This window comes from Triturus cristatus, chromosome 10 (assembly GCF_964204655.1).
Source record: "Triturus cristatus chromosome 10, aTriCri1.1, whole genome shotgun sequence".
Classification (NCBI taxonomy): Eukaryota; Metazoa; Chordata; class Amphibia; order Caudata; family Salamandridae; genus Triturus; species Triturus cristatus.
In genome coordinates this window covers 967,251,982-967,279,155 of record NC_140593.1, presented here as the reverse complement: position 1 = coordinate 967,279,155, position 27,174 = coordinate 967,251,982, and the positions used below count along the sequence as shown (strand labels likewise).

Genomic DNA, 27,174 nt, shown 5'->3' with positions numbered 1-27,174 from the left:
TTTATTTACTTTTGAGAGCAAGATCCTCATCCAAACAAGAGGCGCAAGTGCGCTATACATAACACTTGAAGAAGTATACATTACAATGAGGGAAGAACGCAAAACTAACCGAACGGTAACGGGGGTTGAAAAAGCAGTCGCAAAAATTAAAATTCAACCAGGAGAATAATCTCAGTGACCAGTAATAAACAAGGCATGCGTAAATCGAAATGGTTACATAACTTTAGATAGATTTACTGGACTACCACCAACACGACAGGAATCTTCATGCTGCTCATAAACAAAGCGCAATCAACAAGAGTTGCACTACACATGAAAGAGCAGAGGTTATCCTGAAAACAATTGAGAGGGGTGGCGATTTTTGGTGACCTGCAAAGAGACCGACTGGGAGGGGCAAATTGATGCTGCACGTTAGAAACCAGCAGAGGGAGTATCCTAAAAAGAGACGAAGGAGGTAGACAGGGATCTATTTCTTCACTCCTCCTGCCCATCCATTCGAGCGACACTGCCATGTCTGTCACAGCCCCGACGACTATCATCTGCCTCCTGAGGAACGACCTTAGGCTTCACGACAATGAGGTAACGTGTGTCACTGTTTAAATGTTCAACGCTTCTCTCCCCCGAAAAGTGGTAACATGGGCTGTGCGTGTCGTAAACACAGACAGCTGCAATGTCCTTACTGGGATGCAAACATAACAAGTTACTAATTGAAACACACGAAAAGCACGATCTGCGGTCCAGTGCAGGTCTCAGGTTTGTTTCCCTCATCGCTGAATATATAGCCGTAAGAGGTGTACTTTCCTGAAAAGGTTGGAACGATGCGTGATCCGTTGACATCTAAAGACATTTTTAATTCAACAAATACGGGGACGGGATAATGTATTTAGTCGCAGCGAAGGTGTTCTTCGGGCAATTTGTAAAGCATGTTTTCAAAAATCTGAACGTGATTTGCAGCGTACTTACCATTATACAACTCTATTTACGGACTATGGAAGGAGTTGCATAAAGCTCCTGTTATATATTCATCTCGTATCCCGTCACGTGTGACTGTGCGCTGCACCGGGAGTAAGTTAAGGGTATAGGTAAACGTGGCGGCCATCTTGAGATAGTATTTCCAGTCAGAAGTACAAATTGTCTTTAGGCTTACATGCCCATTGGAAATTAAAAAGTGCATTGTTTGCTCGGTAAATACTCAAATAACTATTTACATTTATCTAGTAAATGATTGCACTGAAAGCGAATAGATGCGGTCTCATATTGTGGGAGCTTTAATTAAACGTCTCTGCAGCAGCTTATGTTACAGAGATTTGGAAATACAATTATGGTAACATGGTTGATTTCTTTAGTTGGAAATTGTGATCCTGAGCTAAGTGGGTCGGGCCAGTGAGCGTGGCTGCATGGTCAGAGAACATCATTTCTAACTAGATTGATGTAAGGATCACATTCAGGACCTGCCCAATCCCATCACGGGCATGGGTTAGACCTTGTTTGCAAAGAGCCTTGGCCTCCTGTCACTGGGGCTGCATGTCTGCAGTGGAACTCCAGGACCGACAAGCGTAGCCCACCTGGGCCTTGTTCAGTGAACTCACCTTAACCAACTACTACTGCTCTAGCACCTGCTTGGGGAGGGGGACGTGCTCAAGATCGCTGGTCACTCCAATCCTGCAGGTGTGGGTAAGACTGATTTTGTGCCAGACAGTTCCGGGGGAATATGCTTGCTATATAGCTCTTCGGCATTGGAACACTTTTGACTTTAAGACCGAGTCCTAGTGGAACTCTTGAGACTCAGACTACTAGTGGCACTTACCCTGGATGCTGCTTGTAGTGAACAGGAAATAACTGCTATCGCTAGAGTTAGGAGGGAGTGGGACACTGGGAACTGCCTAAGAAGCACTAGATCCCGATCTCCGGGGGAATGTGGACGTTTTTTGTGAATGTTGTATTTTCCTTTGTGTTGACAGAGGTAAAATAAAGTACTTCTCATTTTTAATAAAAGTGAGTGTTTGGCTAAGTATTAATTTATTGTTGTTGATGTATGTGGTTTGAGTTCTGAGCCTACGTTCAACCCCAGCATCTACCTCACCTCCCCGAGGGAGCCTTGGACTGCTTGGGCCACATTATTCCAGAGAGTCAAGAATTGAAGGTGTATTTGGCCCAATTGCTAAGGATCCATAGTAGGTCGAGCCCCAGGATGTCAGGAGTAAAAGGCCTTAGCCCCCATGGTTGGGTGCAGTAACCCCTGTGGAACTCTGAATTAGGTCCAACCAGTGAGCCCACATTTTTTAGTAATTTTACCCTTCAAAATGGTGAATAGCTTGAAGTAGTAAAGTTACTAAAAAGTGTAAGAGTAAGTTTATATGCTTAGATTTACTTGTGTAAATTTACCTTTGTGAATAGGCTTGTGTGTGTCTGTGTGAACACAGACGACACCTGGATTGGCTTCAAAGTTGGTGCACTGTGATCAGCATTAGCCAGTGTGAGTGGCTGCTAGAAACTGCAGTGAAACTGTTTATGTGCAGCTAGGGGAAGAGTCCCAGAGCAGGAGGTGTGTGTCTGTGAGAACGAAGTTTTTCTTAAGGAAAGGGGCTGACAATTTCTTTTCGTATTTAACTGGTGCCTAGTGATATCAGTAAACACAACTGTCTGTAAACAATATGTGGGTGTTATGGATCTATGCAACAGGGTTGGTGGGTGTGAACAACAATCCGTGGCCACTGGGCCAGTTCTCAAAAATAAATAAGTGGAAAGCCTAGTTTATCAACCACAGTCCTTCAAGGCTCAGAAGTGTAGGAAGAGGACTCTGCATAGGAATGATTGCTGTAGAGTTGCTTCAAGAGTAGAACTTGTGCATTGTTAAACCTGTACACAGCTTGTGTTCTGTCATGGCCTCAGCAAAACAACTAAATAGCGACTGCGCTCTCACACACTATCTAAAGCACTCTCCAATATTTCACGTATTAGCAGTCTCACTTCTGACAAAACTCCTGCGCACAGCGGTACAAAAGGGGGTGGTGATGGACGGAGCATCAGAACCAATCAAACACTCACACCCAGTCAACAGATCTGGGTTTGATCCATCACCATTCTTTAGCCCACTCTGCCACCCCAGTTCAGACATGGCCATATGCAAATCAGTCTGACCCTGTGCCCCATGGGAACAGTCCAGCCCGAACTGCCAAGCCATGCCTTCCCTGGACCGGAAACAAGCTTCCTAGGACCGGTTTCTGGCATTTCAGCCGTCTTCAGCCAGGCTTGCTTGAATCCAGTGGCAAAGTGAGCAAGGGACTCACGTCTGAGCATACCCTGCCAACTTATGGCAAACAAAGCGGTACAAAAGGGGGTGGTGATGGACGTAGCATCAGAACCAATCAAACACTCACACCCAGTCAACAGATCTGGGTTTGATCCATCACCATTCTTTAGCCCACTCTGCCACCCCAGTTCAGACATGGCCATATGCAAATCAGTCTGACCCTGTGCCCCATCCGCTTTGTTCGCCATAAGTTGGCAGGGTATGCTAAGACGTGAGTCCCTTGCTCACTTTGCCACTGGATTCAAGCAAGCCTGGCTGAAGACGGCTGAAATGCCAGAAACCGGTCCTAGGAAGCTTGTTTCCGGTCCAGGGAAGACATGGCTTGGCAGTTCGGGCTGAACTGTTCCTATGATGCACAGGGTCAGACTGATTTGCATATGGCTATGTCTGAACTGGGGTGGCAGAGTGGGCTAAAGAACGGTGATGGATCAAACCCAGATCTGTTGACTGGGTGTGAGTGTTTGATTGGTTCTGATGCTCCGTCCATCACCACCCCCTTTTGTACCGCTTTGTTCGCCATAAGTTGGCAGGGTATGCTCAGACGTGAGTCCCTTGCTCACTTTGCCACTGGATTCAAGCAAGCCTGGCTGAAGACGGCTGAAACGCCAGAAACCGGTCCTAGGAAGCTTGTTTCCGGTCCAGGGAAGACATGGCTTGGCAGTTCGGGCTGGACTGTTCCCATGATGTACAGGGTCAGACTGATTTGCATATGGCTATGTCTGAACTGGGGTGGCAGAGTGGGCTAAAGAACGGTGAGGGATCAAACCCAGATCTGTTGACTGGGTGTGAGTGTTTGATTGGTTCTGATGCTCCGTCCATCACCATCCCCTTTTGTACCGCTTTGTTCGCCATAAGTTGGAAGGGTATGCTCAGACGTGAGTCCCTTGCTCACTTTGCCACTGGATTCAAGCAAGCCTGGCTGAAGACGTCTGAAATGCCAGAAACCGGTCCTAGGAAGCTTGTTTCCGGTCCAGGGAAGACATGGCTTGGCAGTTCGGGCTGGACTGTTCCCATGATGCACAGGGTCAGACTGATTTGCATATGGCTATGTCTGAACTGGGGTGGCAGAGTGGGCTAAAGAACGGTGATGGATCAAACCCAGATCTGTTGACTGGGTGTGAGTGTTTGATTGGTTCTGATGCTCCGTCCATCACCACCCCCTTTTGTACCGCTTTGTTCGCCATAAGTTGGAAGGGTATGCTCAGACGTGAGTCCCTTGCTCACTTTGCCACTGGATTCAAGCAAGCCTGGCTGAAGACGGCTGAAATGCCAGAAACCGGTCCTAGGAAGCTTGTTTCCGGTCCAGGGAAGACATGGCTTGGCAGTTCGGGCTGGACTGTTCCCATGATGCACAGGGTCAGACTGATTTGCATATGGGTATGTCTGAACTGGGGTGGCAGAGTGGGCTAAAGAACGGTGATGGATCAAACCCAGATCTGTTGACTGGGTGTGAGTGTTTGATTGGTTCTGATGCTCCGTCCATCACCACCCCCTTTTGTACCGCTTTGTTCGCCATAAGTTACAGGGTATGCTCAGACGTGAATCCCTTGCTCACTTTGCCACTGGATTCAAGCAAGCCTGGCTGAAGACGGCTGAAATGCCAGAAACCGGTCCTAGGAAGCTTGTTTCCGGTCCAGGGAAGACATGGCTTGGCAGTTCGGGCTGGACTGTTCCCATGATGCACAGGGTCAGACTGATTTGCATATGGCTATGTCTGAACTGGGGTGGCAGAGTGGGCTAAAGAACGGTGATGGATCAAACCCAGATCTGTTGACTGGGTGTGAGTGTTTGATTGGTTCTGATGCTCCGTCCATCACCACCCCCTTTTGTACCGCTTTGTTCGCCATAAGTTGGCAGGGTATGCTCAGACGTGAGTCACTTGCTCACTTTGCCACTGGATTCAAGCAAGCCTGGCTGAAGACGGCTGAAATGCCAGAAACTGGTCCTAGGAAGCTTGTTTCCGGTCCAGGGAAGACATGGCTTGGCAGTTCGGGCTGGACTGTTCCCATGATGCACAGGGTCAGACTGATTTGCATATGGCTATGTCTGAACTGGGGTGGCAGAGTGGGCTAAAGAACAGTGATGGATCAAACCCAGATCTGTTGACTGGGTGTGAGTGTTTGATTTATTCTGATGCTCCGTCTATCACCACCCCCTTTTGTACCACTTTGTTCGCCATACGTTGGCAGGGTATGCTCAGACGTGAGTCCCTTGCTCACTTTGCCACTGGATTCAAGCAAGCCTGGCTGAAGACGGCTGAAATGCTAGAAACCGGTCCTAGGAAGCTTGTTTCCGGTCCAGGGAAGACATGGCTTGGCAGTTCGGGCTGGACTGTTCCCATGATGCACAGGGTCAGACTGATTTGCATATGGCTATGTCTGAACTGGGGTGGCAGAGTGGGCTAAAGAACGGTGATGGATCAAACCCAGATCTGTTGACTGGGTGTGAGTGTTTGATTGATTCTGATGCTCCGTCCATCACCACCCCCTTTTGTACCGCAAAACTCCTGCGCACATCAGGGTACACAGCACTGTCACAACCCTCGCAGATTAGAAGTCGATGCTACTGACAGCATGCTCATAATCCGCTCTGTCTAACAAGCACACACTACTGGAAGCACTCTCTCTCCCCTCACAAACTAGCAGCAAAACAAATAGGTCTGGCTGATAACGTATTTATTTGTAGCTTTTATATAAGCGTTAGCTAGACCCGAAGGTATCAGAGCGCTTTACATATAATGCAGGATCGTTCCATAGAAGTACATGCATAGATACAGACCAAGAAAAACATTGTGCAGTCGAGGTAGGTACAATACAAGGACATTTGAACAGCACAAGTTAATGGTGTGAACAACATAGAAGAAGCATAAACAATCAAATGCCCTCCTTAAAGAGTCTAAAAGGACTGGGTGTGATCATTGGGAACATAAATTAGTTTGTTTGAGTATTAAACTCTTTGTTGAGGAGCAGGTATTTAAGGTCCCGTTTGAAGCATGAAAAGGATGGGTTGCAGAGGAGATCTCTAGCGAGTGAGTTCCAGATCCTAGGAGCACTTCCAGAAAATGCCTGGAACACACTTCCTCTTTCCATTAAATCCTTGCCCAAACTTCTGGCCTTCGGAAAGGTGCTTTTTTCTGCAAACCCGTAACTCCGGTTTGCTCACTCAGCTAGCGCCAAGACACCTTATTGGTATTCGAGCACTTTATGAAACCTCATAAAATAACATAACATAACTACACGACATTGCTATAGTTGAAACAGTTGGATGCATGAATGACTCTTCAGATTACTCCCTGAAATACTTTTGCAGCTAATTAAATGTTAAAATGGAGCTGTTTATGTTGCTGGAGACCCCTGTGTGTGGAAACATGTGTTTTCAGAGGACCTTGTGTGTGGCAAACATAATAATTTATCTGGACGACTCTTCTAGTTGTAACTGATGATAGCCCTTGTTCAAGTCCAATATTGAGAAGACCTGTTCTCCACTGAGGAAATGAATAATATCCTGGATCTTTGTTGATAGGTGTATTCCCTCTGAATGGTTAACTTAGGGGGGCGTGGCCAAGATGGCGGGGTGAGCGGACGCTTCCTCCCGTAGCTCCTCCGGCCCGGCCAAGCTAGAGCCTTTTTCTTATGCTTTTCTCCCCCCGCTGAGGCTCAGCGCGGGAGAGGAGCGTGGCGGAACATCAGGGGCACACATCGGTGCTGTTTTGGTCCGGATCGCCCCGGGGGAACCCCCCCAAAAGTTCGACCGAGATCAAGGCACGACGACGGCGAGCCCGAGGGGCGGAGCGCATTGGAGAGCTGTCCGGGCGCTTCGGCTGGGCCTGGTGCTGAAAGTTGCGATCTGGAGGGGATCTGGCCCGCCGGTCGACGGTGACTGAAGGAGCCTTGCGGGTAGGGGCCCGACGGTGTGGAAGGCTTGGGACGGGTGCCCCGGCACTCGGATTGGTGACGGCGACACCTCGCACTGCGGAGGCCCTGACCCCTAGCCGAGGTACAGCGGACTCTCTGATGGGGTTGGACCATCTGGGCCCCTGTGCGTGACAAACGGGGGCCGGTGGTGGAACTTATTTTACTGCGGGGTGCCTCGGGGGCCCCGGTGGTGTCGCCGGGCCTGGTCGTTTTGGCCTGCTCCGCTCCGCCGCCATTTTGTCCCCGAAGGAGCAGTGGTGGCAGCCTTCGCTGGAGTCCTGGCTGCGGGATGCAGGCGACCCCCGCTACTGCTGGGCTGACTACCGGAGGGATGTGCTGTTGGGACCCCTCCGCTGCGGCCCCCTTGGTTGTCTCACACTAGCTCTTGCGGCTGACGGTGACCGGACTGGGCCGCCATTTTGTCACCTGTGACGCAGCGACTTCACTCGTGGGGGATACCCAGGTCGAGTGCTGGCCGGCGGCTGAGCATCCCTGGGGCGCCTGGATCGGTGCCCGACTGCGGAGCTAGCGATGTCTGGAAAAGGAGGCCCGAAGAAAGGGGACCGTACCCTGCCGGACATGCTTGGCAGGGCCCAGCACTTGCGGGACAGGACGCAGCCCTCACCGGGGCCCTCCCGGGCTCCGGCGGATGTGACTGGAGGGGAGCCACCCGTCACGAGGGCCTTTATGGAGGAACTGTTTAGCTCCCTCAGGGAGGACTTCCAGACACTGAAGCGGGAGGTGGCCAGCGAGGTCCGAGAAGTGCGCAGGGAGGTGGAGGGCCTTGGTGAGCGTGTGGAAGCGGTGGAGACGGAGGGCCAACAGCGATCGGAGGAGATAGTCCACCTCCAGCAGGACGTTCTTCGCCTCCGGGAACAGTGTGTGGAGCTCCAGGCCCACTCTGAGGATCTTGAGAACAGATCTCGGAGGAACAACATTCGAGTGCGTGGTGTGCCGACTGCAGACGAGGGGTCCGATCTGGGGGGCTACCTGCGGGCCCTGTTTCGAGAGATCCTGGGGGAAGCTGCGGACTTTCCCATCAGCATTGACAGGGCGCATAGGGTTGGCCGGCAGCGCCAGTCATCGGCACCTCCACCGGACATTCTGGCCTTCCTGCCCGACTTTCCACTAAAGGAGCGCATCATGGCGGAGGCCCGCAGGAAACAGCCCCTGACTTTCCGGGATCGGCCGGTGGCGCTTTACCAGGACCTCTCTGCCATCACTCTGCAAAAGCGCAGGTCCTTTAGGATTGCCACTGACTTTCTGCGCGAGCACGAGACGCCGTACTCTTGGGGTCACCCCTTCCGCCTGATTTTTCGGTGGAACGGAGTGTTACACCAGCTACGCTCCTTGCAAGACATTTGTGGGGTTCTGGGGCTCACGGCGGCGGAGGAAGAAGGAGCTACGCCGTCGTGGAGGTCCTCGGAGAGACGGAACCGGCGGAGGTCATCGAGGCGGCGCTCAGCGACCAGTGTGGGGCGCCCGGACTCCCCTACCATCAGAGCGGACATGGCAGACGCCCTGAGGGCGGCGGCCGGGGACTCGACCGGCTCCTCTAGCGTGGCCTTGACGGCCTAATACACACTCCGGGGGGAGATGTCTTTAGCTTCTTTACTTACTTGGCCCGGGGCGGGGGGGTTGGGGGGGAGCGGTTGGAGGTGAGTGGCTGGACGTCCACTTTGCTCTTTCCTACGGACTTGCCCGTTTTGGGGCTTGACTGAGACTATGGGGTGTTTGAGTTTGGGGGTGGCTAGTTGCCAGGGTTGTGTTTTGGGTGGGGGGGGGGTTGTTTTGGGGTTGAGAAGGTCCCGTCCGATGTTGTCTATGCCCGCTTTGTTCTGGCTTGTCCTGCGCTGCGGCCTTGCGCGCCCCACCCGTTGATTCCCTGCCCATTGCATGGCGCTCCCGACCCCCGCGAGGAATGCCGGGCCTAAAGGTTGTGACCCTTAATGTTCAGGGTCTGAACAACCCGGTGAAGCGCAGAGCGATCCTGTCGTTGCTGGAGGGGACGCAGGCGGACATTTGCCTTTTGCAGGAGACACACTTATTGCCCCGAGATTGCCACAGGATGCGCTCTGCTAGGTTCCCTACCCAGTTCTTTTCCTCGGCAGCGAACAAGACGGCGGGGGTAGCTATTCTCCTAGCGAGCTCCTTTCGGGGGGAGGTGTTGCATAAGTGTGCTGAACAGAAGGGGAGGCTCCTTGCGTATCGCATGCGCCTGGGAGGCATAGCATTTACGGTCGGCTCCGTGTATAGCCCAAACGATCACCAAGAGCGCTTCCTAGATTCCGCGCTGGTGGATGTCACTGCTTCCCCCGACCGCCACGTTATCTTGGGGGGAGACCTCAACATTGTCTTTGACTCTATGATGGACAGATCGGCGCAGCGCTTCCCGCAGACGGGGGAACTGTCCCAGGCTGGGAGGGCCCGGATTGCGGAAATGGGTTTGCACGACCTCTGGCGCTCCATGCACCCCACGGATAGGGACTACTCTTACTTCTCGCACGCACACCGCACCTACTCACGGCTGGACTACCTCCTGGTGAGTGGACCGATGCGTGCCGCTGCCACGGCGGCGGACATCGGGGTCCTGACCCTGTCTGACCACTCCCCAGTCACCGGCGTTTTCCAGTGGCCGGCGGCCTCCCCCTCTCGGGGGGTGTGGCGCCTCCGGGACACACTTCTACACAAAAAGTCGGTGGTGCAACGCATCGGGGAGGTCATACAGGACTATCTCACCCACAATAGCAATACTGACACCTCGCAGGCGACACAGTGGGCAGCATTGAAGGCCGTCCTTCGGGGGGAATTCATCTCTATCTCTGCAGCTGAGAATAAGGAGCGGCAACTGAAGAGGGAAGAGCTGACGGCTCAAGTCCGGGAGCTTGGGCAGGTCCACCGCCGTACGGGGGCGCCGAGGGTGTGGAGGCAGCTGAAGGCAGCGAGGAAGCTCTTGTCGGCTCTGGATCTTGACAGGGCGGAGTACGCCGCCCTACGTTTGAAGCATGCCTACTACACCGGGGGGGACAGATGTGGCAAGCTCCTAGCACACCGGCTCCGGGTCGCGCAACAACGCAGCGTTGTGAAAGAATTGGTGGGCGCGGACGGGGGGGTTGTCTCCGGGGACGCGGAGGTAGCGGAGTCTTTCCGCGGCTTCTACGAGGCGCTGTATGCTGAGGAGCTCTCCTTGCCACGGGATGCCGACGGCTATTTGGAGTCGGTGACCCTCCCGGTACTGGATCCGGCTCAGGCTGACCACCTGGAGCGGGACATCCATGTTGAGGAAGTGATTTCCGCTATCGCGCGGCTGAAACATGGAAAGGCCCCGGGCCCGGACGGGTACACGTCGCTCTTTTACAAGACTTTTTGCACGGCCGTGGCCCCTGTCCTTACTCGGCTATTTAACTCCTTCGCCGAACCGGGAGCCATCCCTCCGGATCTCCTGAGAGCGACGGTCGCAGTAATCCCGAAACCTGGGAAGGACCGGGCCCTCTGCGGCTCGTACCGACCCATTTCGCTTTTAAATGTCGACCTCAAGTTGTACACGGGGATTCTCGCGTCCAGGCTGAGTCCACACCTCCCCGATCTGGTGGAGGCGGACCAGGCTGGTTTTGTGCCCGGCAGACAGACGGTTGACAACACCAAGAGGGTGACGCATGTTCTGGAGAAGGCCTCAAGGATCTCGGGGGAGCGGATGTTGCTGTCTGTTGATGCGGAGAAGGCCTTCGACAGAGTTACTGGCCGTATCTTGAGCTGGTCCTCAAGAAACTGGGAATCGGTGATAAGTTCCGCACCATGGTATTTAACTGCTATAAGCATCCTTCAGCGTCGGTGCGGGTCAATGGGTGTAGCTCTGGTGGCTTCGCCGTCGAGCGCGGCACGCGGCAGGGCTGCCCTCTTTCGCCGCTCTTATTTGCCCTCTACATGGAGCCGTTAGCTCAGAGGATTCGTAATAATCCGGATGCAGTCGGGGTCCGGATGGGCCAGTACGTTCACACTGTTAGTCTCTACGCGGATGATGTCCTGCTGACTTTGGACGACCCTAGGAGGTCGCTGCCTGCTTGCCTCCGAGAGCTGGACGCTTTTGCGGGGGTGGCCGGCTTCAAAATGAATATGAGCAAGTCGATGGCATTAGACGTGTCCCTGGCTGCGGAAACCAGGAGGGATCTTCAGCGGCTCTTTCCCATGCAGTGGTCCTCGTCCACGGTGCCGTATCTGGGGATTCTGCTGGCGCCCACATTACCGGAGATGGTTACGGCCAATTATGCCTCCCTCAGCAGGAAGATCAAGGACGAGCTTGGCCGTTGGAACAAAGGCCTGCTGTCCTGGCTGGGGCGAATCGCGGTGGTCAAGATGACGGTGTTGCCCCAGATACTATATCTTTTTCGGGCCCTTCCGCTCCAACCCCCGGTGGGCTGGATACGACAAATGCAGGCTGACATCTCCCGCTTTGTCTGGCAGGGCCGTAGGCCACGCATGAAGAGGGTCCTCTCCACGCTTGCTCCGGAAGCGGGGGGTCTCGGCATTCCGGACCTCCGTAAGTACTTTCAGGCGGCGCAGCTTCGCTATCTGGTGGAGTGGAGCAGGTGGGAGTCCGATAAACATTGGCTCTTCCAAGACCAAGCAGTGGCGGGCCGCACCTTACAAGAGGTTCCATTCCTGCGCCGCGCGCACCGCCCCCCCAATCTTTACGCTTCCTTTGTTACGCGGGTCCCCCTGCGTGTGTGGGACGCGGTCTGTGAGGCCCGGGGCCTTACCACCTTCCCTTCGCCGCTCACGCCCATTGCGGGCAACCCGGACTTCTCCCCAGGGATGGAGCCGGGGGTTTTCTCCCACTGGGTGCAAGCGGGCTGCAGGGCACTCTTCCAGATCTATGGCCCGGAAGGAGTGGTTCCTTTTCAGCAGCTCCGCCAGGAGTTCGGCCTGACGGAGCTGGACAGATTGCGCTACATGCAAGTCCGGCATTGGGCCCTCCAGCCCCAGGTGCGTGCCACCGCCGCCCGTCCAATTACACCGTATGAGAGGTGGTTGGCTACGCGGACCTCCGACGCTAAATTGATCACCGATCTGTACAAATACCTACAACCTCCGCCGTTTCACTATTACAACCCGGGGAGGGAGCGTTGGCACAGGGAATTGGGTAGGACACTTAGCCACAAGGAATGGGACAAGATTGCGTATCGGGCGCGGCACTCGGCATATCACACGGGCCTTACGGAGACCTTTACTAAGGTGTCCACATACTGGTACTACACCCCGGAGAGGCTGTATGAAATGCATAAACACACTGACAAGGGGTGCTGGCGGAGCTGCGGGCAGGAAGGTACCCTTACACACATTCTGTGGGATTGCCCAGTGCTGACCGCCTACTGGAGGGAAGTCTTGGACGAGGTGGATAAGCACTTTGAGATAGAGCTGCCGCGACTCCCGGCGTATGTCCTGTTGGGCCTCCCCAATGACCTAATGTATCCACTGAAGTCCCGTAGGGGTAGGCAGATCGCAATCGCGCTGGGGTCTGCGGTTCAGAACATTCTAATCCACTGGCGCACAACCACCGTCCCCTCTATCACCGGTTGGTTGCATAGGCTCTGGCATGTGCTGGGGATGGAGAAGCTGTCGCTGACGGTCGCGGGGGAGATAGACCAATTTGAAGAGCTGTGGCAACCCTTTCTAGCGCTGCTGTCCACTGAATTCCGGGAGCTCACCTGCCCGAGGTATCTTAGGCTTCTTAGGCTGACGCCGCCGGTGACCCCGGCGGACTAGCTTACATGTGAGACGGGGACCCCCCGGGGAGGGGGGGGGGCGCGGGGCTTCCTGGTTAGGATCACTCTGATGCGGGACCATAGGACGGGGGGGGGGGGGGGGGGAGTGTTGTTGTTTCGTCACTGGGAGGATGGGGGATGGGAAGGGGGGGGGATTGTGTTCTGCTGGGGTGTTGATGGGGGGGGGGGGGGTTTACTGCTTAGATTTGGGGTGTCGGATACGCGTGCGGGGATTCCACAGCTTGTATTTCTAGCTCTCATTTACTGTGTTTTTTCCCCTGACCCACCGCGCTACCTATTGCCAACCCTCTGGAGTTGCACCCTTTTTCTTTGACTGTATTCCATGTATCCTGCCCTCCTATCCCCCTCCCCCATGGTTTGTTTTTGTCTCAATAAAAACGTTTTAAACATGAATGGTTAACTTAGGCAGCATCTAACCACTCCGATGCAGATATTACCAACCAACAGTCTTTTGGTTATTGGGATTAAAGGGGAGACTCAAAATGTGGATCCATCACGAGTTCAATAATGTCCTGTTGCAAGAGGTTGCCAATCTTGACTTCCCACTGCTTTTGTACGTTGTAAGCAATGCCGCTAAAATACAGAGTTCTGCTTCGCACCTCTTCATCTACATGCAGCCTGATCTATTTTTATGTTTGCCAAAACCAATGAATAGTTTGTGAAAGCAACTGGTAATGTCTGAGTCCTCTAACAATTCAGTGTGTGCGATGAGCCTGTATAGTAGAATTAGACCACATTTCACTGCCTTGTTAAAGCTTAACAGGCATCCTATGTCCAAAATGGCTTCCACAAAGTAGACATTAAAGTTGCCCTCACAACTGTCTTTTGACAACACTGCACAGAAGCCTTGGCACACATGCAAGTTATGTGCACGGTGTATGCAGATATTTAATTCTGGCTGAAGGTTGTTGTAGCCAGAAACTTTGTCAAAGTCAATAGCTATCATCATATTGATGGAAGCATAGGTGTCTACCAGTTAAGGGATTTTTATGTGACATATTTTAATGTCTAGAACAAGTTCAGTGATGTTGTCATAGTGATATTAGTGTTCTAAATGGCCTCACTCCCCATATGTTTTACAGATATACGAAAACGTGCAAAGTCAGATATGTATGGCAGACAACAGTTACATCTTCACATACTTGCTGTTTCTTTGTGATGGTTTGTAAATGTCCTTCACATGACATATTTCACTATGTGGGGTGATGGGCTGTGTGGTGCATCCATCAGCTCCATGTGGACATCAGCATTGTGAGCATTATGCGCCATGTTCAGCATATCTTCCTGCTTCCTGGGCTTTTTTCCAGAACCACACTGACTCACGTCAAATAATTAGCAGAGATATTGTCTATCATCCCCATCCAGGACCCAGGTTCCCAAAATACCCCACATTAAAAGACACCAGCACACCTAGTGATCTGGCATTGGCGGAGACAGTAGGACAAGAAGCATGGCAGTACTATGACTTCAGCCTAACTACACTGCAGCTTTGCGATACAGGTTTCCATTTCACACCAGACTCACTTCAGGCACCATCAGGGGACAAAATTATAGGCATAAGGCACAGCACACTGTACCAGAGCCACCTTCAGAGACAAAGGAATGGCTTTGTCACCAGTGTAGAACCTAATGACACTAAACACTGAGAAATTAATATGCCGCATAACAAATCTTTATTAAACTATTTACAATGATCAGCCATGCATGAGATAGCTGGATGGAGCTCCTTATGGAGGAGCCGCAATGAAAAGTTGGTGCCTGGTTGGTGTGCTCTTTGCTCTTCATTGGACCTGCCCTTGTACTTCTGGTGCACATTTGCTACCTCGTTCACTCTGGAAGAGCTTCGCGTGAGTACTCTTGATGATAACACAACAGGGGTGGATTAAGAGGTGTGGCAAAAAATCACAAACTTTCCTGTTAGTAATTTTTTGACTTTTCGCACTCAGTGTACAGCTTTAGCGATTCTTAACACAAGTTAGCTTGTGTCAGAGTTGCTTAATTCTTATACTGCAAACATAACTGTATCAAATTTAATGACGTATCGAAACTCGGTTACAGAGTGTCCTGTGTGGTGTCCATCTGAAGTAATTCATTCTTCAACCGCACTCTCCAGTCAGTAGCGTAGGTCTATCCATCGCTATCCCTCTGCTGTCGGCTCCCACGTCCTAAGGTAGCGCTCACTGGAAGAACACCACTCGGTGCATCAGATAAAGTTGGCATGTGAATGGGAAAACTATATCTCCACCCAACTTATTAAGCAACTAACAGCCTGTGGTCCATTATCATGATCAGAGTTGTAGGAGGTCTGATACTTCAGCATGAACAGGAACTTTGATTCAGAATAAAAAGAAGCGAAGGGGGTGAGGGTGGTGAGCTTGGCGGGACATGGGTAAAGTCATTTCCAGGCAAGTCACTGCCTGTAGATTCTTCACTGTCTGAACCATCATAGCAGTGGGCTCCATTCAGCATAAAAAGAATGATGTGTTATGAGCAATGTTTGCAGATGACTCCAAGCATCCAAAGATTCAATCTTCCACTACTCAGGTAAATTTGCTTTAACATCCTAATGCATTGTGGAAGTTTCAGTCCTTTTTCGTCTCAGTCTATTCAATTGAAGCAACACACATGAAAACAGTGATTTGTAGAAGAAAATATCCAAGAATGAAGCTTTGTGTGCTTGGTGACATTAAGTCTACAGGTAGTCCTAGGAACAAGTCAGAAAATGCTCTTTCTTCGACACTGTAAAAGCAAAGCTTTGAATTTCGTTTGCAATGAAGTGATTTACCATATTAGATTGCAATAAATCCCCATGGCAAAGGCCCAAGGACTTGGCTCACCCTTTCCTGTATGTATATGTTTTCATCTTTCTTTCCTGTTGCTCCTGCATAATGGACCTGGCAGAGGGACATAGGGTTCTTTGCTGAAGGTTTGGTCCCCCATACTCTGACCTCCATAGCCTTTCCACAACTTTTCCAACTGGTTTGTTGCCTGACATCTCAAATAGAGAGGTGATTTACATTCCCGGGGTGCCGGGTTACAGCAATGTTTTAAACCAGAAGGTTTGTTTCCTGGTTGAAAAACTGATAAGAGAGTACTAGAGCACAGTTGAGATCCACACCCCTTAGGTTCTCTTGGAAGCTGGTATTCTTTAAGTCTAGAGGTATTTAGCAGTCGGAGTATCTTGAGATAATATGAAAACCATACATAGATAGACAATGAGAAAGCAGGGTCACAAATCATTTTTCAAAATACAAACTTTTGCTGCAGGTAGGGGTTGATTTTGAGTCTTATTTCAGTGACAGAAAATGTGATTGACTTGATATTTAAGTTTGTGTTGCAGGATGTCTAACTTGTAAGAGTATCTCAAGATTAAAACTTTTGTGATTGTAGGTGTTGCATTGGGCCCTGAAGAACGCAGGACGCATAGTGCCGCTCTACTGTTTTGATCCAAGACACTACGTGGGAACACATCATTACAATTTTCCTAAGACTGGGCCACACAGATTGAAGTTTTTATTGGAAAGTGTGAAGGATTTAAGGGAAACGCTTAAGAAGAAAGGAAGGTAATTGGGACATGTTCTAAACACATTTTTGAAAGAAGAATAGAAACATTGTTTGTAGCTAAGATGTGCCTTAAAACTGCAGTAGGGATAACAGCAGAACAAAACAAATGTAATTACTCTTTTGGTGTTTTTGATGCACTCGCTCGAAGGTACCTGTCCCTGTAACACATTGATTCTCACAGAGATGTTTTTTGTGAGGGCTTACCAACACAGAGTCATCACAGTGTGTTAAACATGCCCCCCCCCCCACACACACACACCCTCCCCCATGTAATATGGTCTAAAATTGCAAATGAGGCATCCTGGTGACATCATAAACTACAAAGCTGAAGGCCGAGTTGTTTGTAAATTTCCCCAGAACCCCAAGATTGCAATAAAGGGCCATATTACACATGATATATTTTTATATTGCATGTTGTTTTGGGGTAGATAACTTGAAAAAAGCTGTTTTCTTCAAAGAGCAAACAAAAATGGGCACTTAATGGAATTCGAATGTTTAGGTTTGGTATACCATTCATGAATAAATTGATGGTGAGGGCCAATTGATTTATATGATTCTGTGACTACAACGTTTAAGGCATAATTATGGATTGGCTGCATTAGCCACATAATTAGTTTATTTTGCAGATTTAGCAAAAAGTGAGTCTATCTCAGATGGATGAAAATAATATTGACAAAGAATTTGCTGCATAATTTGCATTTTTGTCACATAACTTGGTCCTCTATGCCACATAATCCTAGTAGCCTTGACAATGGTAACGCTCTGCATAGTAGTTTGGTGGCTTTCATTATGATGATAATGAACTCCGGATTTCACAGGGAGTTATGAACTGTTTTCCATATTTTGAGATTACCTGTGAAAAATAGCTTTTTATACCACTGCATTATGTGCAGTAAACACACTCAAACATATAATATATATTAATATATATACATCAGTCAGTTTCTTTATTATACTGGTATAAAAGTATCAAGCAGCATTTTTAAAAGAAGTTAAAAAGAATGCAAATTGTCATTTAGTACATAGATAGTCCGAGGAGTTTACTCGACCAAAATATGTGACCACATTATTGCAACACAGAGAATAAAACAGTTATAAAAGAGACTGTATAATAAAATTCCTACAAATTCATTGATAAGATCATAGCTAATTTTAAATAAAAACAGTTAAATGCTGTAATTATAACAGTCCAACCCAAATTGGCCTGTGTAAAGTGCCAGTGCGTAAAAAGTGTTTTTTGCGATGGATAGGCGTTCATCTTAGGTTAGGGTATTTTATCCATAAGGCCTAAGATATAGGTTAGACCACCCCTCGCAAGGCTTTTTGCCTAACTATCCAAGCACAACTTAGGAACTTAGCCACCCCACAAGCAAAGAGGGTCCTTGCGTCTGACTTCAGAATGCGCAGAGCAACCCAGTGGTCGGGGGTGCCCATTTGCCTGCAGATTGGTTTTAGCCATTTAGACCTTGCTGTTTTATATGCTGGACAGGCAAACATAACATGGGCAACGCACTCCAGCGGGGCTTCTGGACGCAAGTTTGTGGTTAGTGCACGAACGGGGAGTGTACCAAGCCTAAACTGAATATAGAGCGCCCTATCTCGTGGTACCTCGATTATATCCAGATATGGTTCGAGGCTTCTACCCTGCTTGTGATGGTAAAATTCTTCTGTTAATCTTCCCTCAATTGGCTTGCTGAGTTCTTGAGTATCTATCCAGTCCCAATATGTGCGTTTGAGCTCTACTTTGCTAGGAGGATTTTGGCTGTCCCAGGATTCCTTGAGGCCCAGGACTCTCAATGTTTTCCTGACACTTGTTATCCAGTTGACTCTATGGTCAACGTCGAGACTCATCACCTCGGTGAGTGCTAAAGTCACAGAAGGATTGAAACCTGTTCAATAGTTATATATATATATATATATATATATATATATATATATATATATATATATATATATATATATATATCTCAAAACAATACCCTTTCAGACTTAGAGTGACGCCTGAATTATGTGCTACAGAGTGCCACTGGTGTTGTAGGGTGCTCTATACAGGAGCTGCTTCCCACCTAAACCTGGGTACTACCCAGAGTTTTCTGCTTATTTTATTGCTTATATAAATATCACACATTCACACATACAATTTTCTCTCACTCTCTCTCTCGCTCTCTCTCTCTCTGTGTTTACATCATCTTTTTTAACCATCTTTATTAGAGATAATACAGCAATCCGAGCATCTGATGCCGCGAGGGTAGCTACAATAGGTAACATGACAATGAGCTACTCGATTTTTGTGAACATTACGAAATACTTATGAGTTATGACAGTAGTACAACAACTTCTATAACTGGACCACCATGCATATCTCCTAGCATGAGTGTACATATATTAACGAGTTTGCCACACAGGCCACTCCCAGGTGTCAAGTAAACTATCTGGTCTAAACCTGACGCAATAGAAGGAACACTTCTGTAGTTGTGATAACAGTTTGGTCCATCAGTGCTGTGGGGTGGGGCATCTGCCTATAAGTAGGCGTCGGACAGGGGGCTTAGGGGAAATAGGTGTGGAGAGAGAGAGAGAGAGAGAGAAATTAATCCCCTCCTATGCCATGAACAATAGGCTTGTGTGGTGTCTGTCAGTAAGTCCAAGGGGACAGGGTTGTCCTGTGGGGCCACAAAGGCAGTGAGCATGTCCTCCCAGTTTGATGCAATGGGTCCTCTTCTAAGTCCCCCACATCTTCAACCTTACCCCCTTTCAACATCGCCACTCGCCAATGCATTACTCTTGTCAGCTTTGGTCCTGGCCTTCCAGGGCATTGCTATTAATCTAGACACAAGCAAGAGTGCCAAGCAGATGAATCTGGTGATGGCTCCCCTGACTTTTCTGCACCTGTAAAGGCTTAGTAGACATCTGGGCAAACAGTCCAGGTCATTGCTTCCCGTCGTGAGGGATACTATGTCCGTGTCAATTCCAGAGGCCTCGGGCAATTGGGCAGTTCCTAAAAGTGTGAAGCGTATCTGCCCCTGGCGTTCGGAACCGTGGGATACATTTTGTAGAGACTGGCTGGAGTGAGGTAGGCCCTATTTAGCATATTGTGTTGGATTTATTGGAAACTAGTGTTCCAGCACACTTTGTGTGGGTATTTTAATATTCTATCCCATGTCTTGGACAAGAGTGCATGGTCTATATCTCCCTCTCAGGTCCCTTTGAGAGTGGCCATGGGATCCTGTAATGTGTTGACTTGTGCTTTGCTTAGCCAGGTGATCAAACCGCGGCCATCGCCCAGCATGTGCATAGCACTTAACAATGGGTGGGGGTCCGGCCCCAAGTACACTATACCCCCCAGTCTCGCTAGCATGCCCATTAGTCTGCGATAGGTGAGAAAATGCCGCTGGGATGCCCGCTGTGTCCACCAGCTGGTCAATAGGGATAAGGGACCCATCCATAAAAAAAAGGTCTCCCAGAGTACAGAGTCCCGCCATTTACCACCGCTACAGACCCTCTAGGCAAATCTGCTCTCGGAAGACCCAAAGGAATCGCAGTCGGACCTCGGGGGCATATTGGGGCATGTCTAGCATGTGGCGCAAGGCTCTTGCAAAGCAGTCTATTTGTGGGCAAGGGTAGCGCCGCACCAGGCAAAAAGGCCTCTTGCACTATCTGGTGTGTCCATTCACCTGGGGTGTGGCCTAGCTCGTCAATGTATTTCAGTAGTTGGACCACTGCAGCTACGCTGCCAATGGTACTTTTCAAATTCGGGGCCCCAAAGCCCCTGCGCTCCGTGGGGAGCTGTAATTTTGGGACCATGTTCTAGATGAGACCACCAAACATGGCGTGTGGAAGGTGCTGCGGGAGTCCATCACTGGCAAGTTAAAGAAGTAATACAAAAGTGGCCGAAGCATTATCATTTTTAAAAGCACCACCCTGCCCTACACCAATAGAGGGAGGGATATTTTCTGCTTATTCTTGTACTGTAACGCCCCCTCCCCCCGCCCCCCCCACCCCCACAACCTGGAATAGCAAATGTTCTGTAAAACTGTGCTGCTTCCTCCAAAACGCATGTTTGGACTTGTTCTATGGCCTTCGCTCCACCCATTAGTTTCTACTCCTGTGACGTTCATAAATGAAGGCCGCTTTCGGAGCGTGAACATTTCAGAGTAACACCTCTATATCTTGCCGCTTCAGGGTTTTTCTCTTGCCTGGTTGCATGTCAAGCACGTTTACCAAATGTTCTCGGGATGGAGTTTAATAATTTCAGAATAATTCTGGAGAAATGTACTTAAAAATTGGCTTGGCTTGGCTTAGGCCTTTGCAATTTCAGGTGCTCTTTAGAACCGTAAACAATAGCGCTGAAAACTAAGTTTGTTCCAGGGATGAAAGCTTCACAGAAACACACTTAACGTCAGTGTTAAGTCATGGGGACACACTTTTTGGCTGGAAAAAAATGAATGGTGGACTTCAGGCTTTAAAAGCCCATAATATATCAAATATTGGAAGGCATGCTGTGCAAGGAACCAGCCACCCAGCATGTCACTCCTCTCACTTACAAAAGTGCTTGTCCTTCAGCATAAGGAGAGGGTCTGGTATCAGCTCTTAGAGTTTGAGGCAGCTTCTCCTAGTTGCCTATCTTGGTAGGGAGATGTGAAAGCCTCAGGGTGATCACAAGAGTATCAGGAGGTAGCAGATGGCTAGCCCTCCAATCTGTCCGGACAGGGTTTGAGTCTATTAGAATGGCAAAGAAACGAGTTTAGGAAAGAGATAGTGCCCCAATATAGCCCACGCCCATCTCACTTCTAACCAACCATCTTCGGCCCATTCCACACTTAGCAGTATGTCAATGCATAAAGGGTACATCTGCGAGAAATCTACAATCATTACAGTACATTAAGCACCTTAAATCTGGCACAGATCATGTTTTTGCTTTGTAAACCTCCCAAAAAGTAGCCGAAAGTCACATAAAAATGTATGTTTCTTTTTTAGTCACCTCAATTCTATTATCTGATTCTTAGTACCCCAATTTCTCACCTTCCAGGCCCCATGGTTCAAGGGCACATTGTTTGGGCAGTGAGTAAAGGACTGCGACTCAAGTCTTCTCAGGCTTGGAGGCTGGCCCCCCATGAGAATCATCATTGTTTATTCTATATAACCATACAATCCATACATCACATCCATCATAGATCTCTCAGGGGAAGCCTGCAAACAAGCACACTCGCAATGGGATAGGTTGATTTAATAGTCTAAAAAGCCAAATCCTCTTGACATTCTCGTCAAGCCTACCTTATGATGATTTAACTAAAAGTGTAGTAAGAGACAAATCTTGAATATTAAGTATCTAGTAATCAGCTACAGATCATAGAGCAGAAGGAGCACGAATAATAGAAGTGGTGGAGTCTGCTACCTTAGCAACCGTCCACTTCAAAGCGGTCTTGGCTGGACATAAGGCAGCATTTCTCTTCGTTCCCAGAAGAGAGTCAGAAAGCCTGCTGCATTGATCAGGCTAAACAAGATTGAATGGGAGGAAAACGCATGGAAATGTGGACGGTGAAGCTTCAAAGGGGTCCCAGTTAGTGTTTTTTTAGTTCTCTAAAGGGTGAACATTAGGAGTGCTGAATACGAGTAGGCGGGAAGTAGAGGAGAGATGAACTTCAAGATGGTGAACACTTCACCTCTTTCTGATTCACTTAGCGCCTGATTTAGAGTTTGGCGAATGGGTTACTCTATCACAAATATGATTGATGTACTGTTCACCATATTAGAAGTACATTATGGTCTATGGTACTTCTAATAAGGAGGACACGTGTTGTGACGGAAGAAGCATCTTTTCAACCTTTAAATCAGGCCATTATCCTGGCAGCAACGGCCAAGCAGGGTGCACTAACTAATAAAGATCTCTTTAAGGATCATATAATCAATCAGTCAGTAGACTTGTAGAGCGCTTCTTGTCACCCGTGAGGGTATCCAGGCGCTGGCAGGGTCCAATTGATTAGCCGAATAGTCAGGTCTTCAGACACTTTCTGAGCTCTGGAAGAGATGGGGAGGTCCGTAGATGAATGGGTCGCTCATTCCATGTCTTCGCTGCTAGGTAGCCAATGCAGAAAGAGTCAGGGAAGCGTTATAGGTGTTTCTGAACCCCCAAAGCTACACTCTTTATTTTTTAAAGCAAGTTACTTCAAAATAGGCACAGCACTGTGAGCACTGTTGTGCCATGTCCAGAATGCATGCCTTGCAATAAATCTTTGGTAGTTGTCGACAACAAGAGATAATAAGTCACAAGACTTCAGGAAGAGTTGCACAAGACGTCAAAGGAGAGGAGGCCACACCAGTGCTTTCAAACTACTCCTCCCAAAACAACCCTAAACCACATCAAAACTGTATCACATCATAGAATAGAGTGATTAAAAGTGAGGCTCTTTTGCCCAACTACTGTAGCCATTGATAATGATAGCTACAGTTCTACACATCTGAAGCAAATTCATTACTTAAACCTGTAGTTGGCAAGACCAATATTGTGACACAAAGTGATCTAAAAAGAGCCACATTGCATAAGAAGATATTATGTGTAACAATGACTAAGTTTCTCTGCAGTGGCCGCCTGACTAAGGAAAAATCCTGATCCCTGAAAAGTTAGTGTCAGTGGTAAGGGCAAAAAGATTTGGAACCAAATGTAAGAGGAATGGAAAACATTGTTATCATCAACCTGCCAACCATTGCAAGATAAGAATTCTGTGAGCCCTGTGAAATAAAACCCTACACTGGCTCAAAAGATACTTTTGCCAAGTGATATCGGACTTTGCAAACTGATGAGCCTAAATAATCCACAGCACAATGTGGAAGTAGAAGAAAAACAGCTGCAGTATCATTGGTTGCACAAACAGAGATTTGTTGGAGACTTTGGTAAGCATAGAATTCTTCATAGAAACTCCAACCCCCAGATCGTACTGGAGCCTCCCGCCCCACCACTCCTTGACTTTTATAAGGATTTTAAGGTATATTCTTAATACCCTAAGAAATTTTGCCAGAGGCATTGTGTTTTAAATAAAATGTTAGGCACTTGAGATATGCCTGCACAGATGCAGGTGACGTGGTGAAACTGACCAAAATGTCCTTAAAGCCCTCTTTACATCTGGGTCTGGCTAGAGTTAATCTATGCATGCATGTATGTGTTATTTTGCTATAGCACAACTTGGCCAAAAGGCAGCAACGCGCTGTACAGGGTCAAAGACCAGCATAAAGTCAGCGGATGATAATGGAGGTAGCTGGTTTGCAAGCTGTTAATACATTGTGATGTAGTGCTCTTTAAAATGGCAAGTCTTCCAATCTTTTCTCAATTTTGAGCAGCGTTGGGGCAGTCCTGTTGGATGTTGTTCCAGATTCTGGGTGCATGGATGGAAAAAGCCTGCTGCCTTGTTTTGTTTTTTCGTTTTTTACAATTCTTAGTCAGCAGTCTGATGGTGTCTTGTGTGTGGGTGTCTTGAGAACCACCAGAGCAAGGTGAGCTTTTCTGCAAAGTAAGTGGGGGTGCTGGTCTTGCTGGCTTTTGTAAATGATGCAGTTAGCTGATGGTGTGGGCCAGCAAGGGAAGCCTATGGAATTCCATCAAGATGGGGTGATGTGATCATACTTTTTCAGACCCTGGATGTTTTAGCTCAAGTATAGCGTCTTCTGCATTCTGATAAATGGTGATGTTAAGGCCCCATAGTATTGAGAAAAAGCGAACGAAAGATTATTGTGAAGGCCAATGATCTTGGAAGGTCATGAATTGTTGAGCAGAGGGGGGGGGGGGGGGGGGGGGGGAGTCTTTGTTTAAGCAAATGGCTACCACATCGGACAAGATGTCAATAACCAGGCCCAGTGAGAGTAAAAGGCAGCTTTATTTGGACAGGTATGCAGTTCAACATTTTACAATTATAATTCATTCTCTCACTAATACAATAACATATCTTAACACCCCCCCCCACCCTTAAGCCCTCCCGACAATAAAAAGCCCCAAACCATTTTTACAACATACAATCCTCCCGTCCCCTTTCTTTCATCCACTGACCTTCACACCTGCCTCAGCCATCGCTCCCCTGTGTTCCCACTGCCCAAACCTACTCTGCTATGTCCCCAACCCTTCTAGCCTGTCTCAAGCTCCTCATTTTCTGCCACCTGCCCTAGCAATAATTAGAGCCCCATAAATTCGGACCTCCCAAGAGAAATATAAATAAATAATTTAAATCTAGGGAGGGAGGGCAAACTAAAATGTCTATCCCCTACCTCAGGACCACAGCACTTAAAAACAGCAAGCCTACTGGCACCTAAGCCCTGCCCCTGAATAACCGCAACCAATAACTGCATCCTGACGGGCAGAAATCTACCACCCGCCCGAGGGTGGACATCGTGCAGATGCCACCCTCAGGAGCCCTCATTTTTAGGTCTCGCCTGACCCAGCGCATGCGCTGGTCTGGCGAGACTTATTGAGAGGGCTCCAAAAAGTGCTACCAGGCCAGCCTAGAGCTACAGTGCATGTGAACGGGCGCGTGAGCCGCGCTTTACCGCGATTACTTTCACTTTAGCGGCCGCACGGCCACTTTGATGTTTGAGCGGGATCGCGATCACTTTCACTTTCGCGGCCGCAGGGCATAGGTCTCGCTTTTGGGACCTTATAAGTATTTATTTATGCACTTATAAGGTCCCAAAGGCGAGACCTATTGGCTATACCAATGCTTGGTTTTTTTTTCTACGGAGTTTTATATAGCGCAAACTTGAACCGGTACCGGGTATCGGAGCGCTTTACATCGCGTTACATGAAGACACATTCATTTTTGTTAGGCACGGGGAGATTAAGTGATTTGCCCAGAATCCCAGGATGTTCAGCGTCATTGCCGAGACTCTAACCCGGTTCCCCAGATTCGAGGTCGACAGCCCTAGAGGTTATGCCAACTCCTCTCCCTCATTGTCAGAAAAAAGATGAAACCATGTGCTACTGACTCATCCCTGAGTGCTTGGTAAATGAATGCTCTGCGACGTTTATGTCAAATGCTACAAATACAATTCAGCCAGATCCACTAGCATGGGCCACAGCAACCCAGCAGCCCTACGTCATTGTCCAGCACCTGGATGGAAATTGGTTCTCTGCACCCTGTGGGTAAGAACATTCTGTGGGGTGTCTCAAAAGGCATGAAAACTCAGAATAGAAATATTTACCGCACTTGGTAAATACCTCATTGTGAGGTAATGTTACTTACTGGGTGAGTTCAGGGCCAATCATTTGAAAGCTCCGAGAATATGATTAATATCACATAATCCGTATTTCCGATCTCTGTGCAAACCCTGTTAGGACATTGATAGCAATTGAGCCCTAAATTTAATTCAGGACATTGGGACTTAATTATGAGTGAAGCAGTGTCGGGTGGGATATTTAGTGCACCTGATCAAATCTGACATGGAGGTGCTTGGAATTTATCAGGTGTGATAATTATCGCCTATTCCGCGTTTTGTCCAAAGAAAGGGGTGTCGCATGCAGATTTTGGTGATTTTTGCTGTTTTCTTCACCCATGTATCTATATTTCCCAGGCATTTTCCCCCTTAAATATCAGGAATGGCCTGCAGAAATGTATGCGGGGAAAATAGCAGAGTTGTAGTGTTTGCTGAAGAAATAGGAGTTTCCGCACTTTTTAGAATTAACTCGAGCACTCATAATGGAGGCTTTAGTGTCTTAAAAGCCAAGATGACAGCATGCCGCCATGTTATGTTTTTTCGTACTTTATAGCAATTTGTTGGTGCGGAAGGGGAAGCCAGAAGATGTCCTCCAAGACCTTATCAAACAGCTTGATTCAGTCAGTGCCGTGGCTTTTCATGAAGAAGTAAGTGTGGCATACGTAATCCATAACATTTACCATATGTGTACATCATACCCAGTGCTTAATTTGTAAAAAATGAAGTGTCAGGACTCTGGTCAGGAGGCTACTGCAGCTCAGTGATGGCAACAACACAACTACTAACCATCACACTCCTGCTACAAGTGTGACAATTCGGACTATTTTATGCCCCCAAAGCTATTACGATTTGCTTGGGATGTCAGGTAATAGTCATTTGTGATGTATATTGATTTAATAAGTAACTGTTGTTGTGGTCAGCTCTAAATTGGCCAGACAGCCCCATCTCACAAGCACGGTGTTGACCATTAAGTACAAGTGCCTAGCACCGGAAACCACCGGCTCAAATTAAGCACCGATCACACCACAAACTGATGTGCCTGTTGATGTTTAAAGAATTGCTGTTATTATCATGGTACTCACGCTCTGGACTTTAGGAGGATGAAATCTTCTTGAGTCTGCCCTGGCAGTGATGTGACAGGTTCCAGTCAATCTCCCTCTGGTGTGAGTTGACAGTATACAGCAACCTGCATGTGACCGTTCAAATCCCAGCACCTCAGTCAATAACAAGAGGGCCATTAAGCGGGTTAATAGTAACACGTCATTGGCAGCAATAAATAGTGCACTTGTAGTATGTGCTCTAGTGTGGTCCTCTTTTATATTTAGCTAAACAGAGCAGATTTGCTTTCACCAAATCTTAAAAAAATATATATGGTAAATAACGTTTTCTCCTAGATGCCATGTATATG

At 48.5% G+C, this 27,174-nt stretch overlaps 1 protein-coding gene across 1 annotated transcript in view; it reads left to right on the top strand.

Moving 5' to 3' along the window:
- The first annotated feature begins 276 nt into the window (after window positions 1–276).
- The window catches only part of LOC146796341 (cryptochrome DASH-like), a 97,784-nt gene continuing 70,886 nt past the window's right edge, over window positions 277–27,174 (top strand). Inside the window, exons 1-3 of the mRNA XM_085628864.1 lie at window positions 277–579; window positions 16,401–16,573; window positions 26,320–26,413. Of these exons, the coding sequence (XP_085484990.1) occupies window positions 511–579; window positions 16,401–16,573; window positions 26,320–26,413 (336 nt within the window). The 5' untranslated portion in view covers window positions 277–510. The remainder of the gene's footprint in view (window positions 580–16,400; window positions 16,574–26,319; window positions 26,414–27,174) is intronic.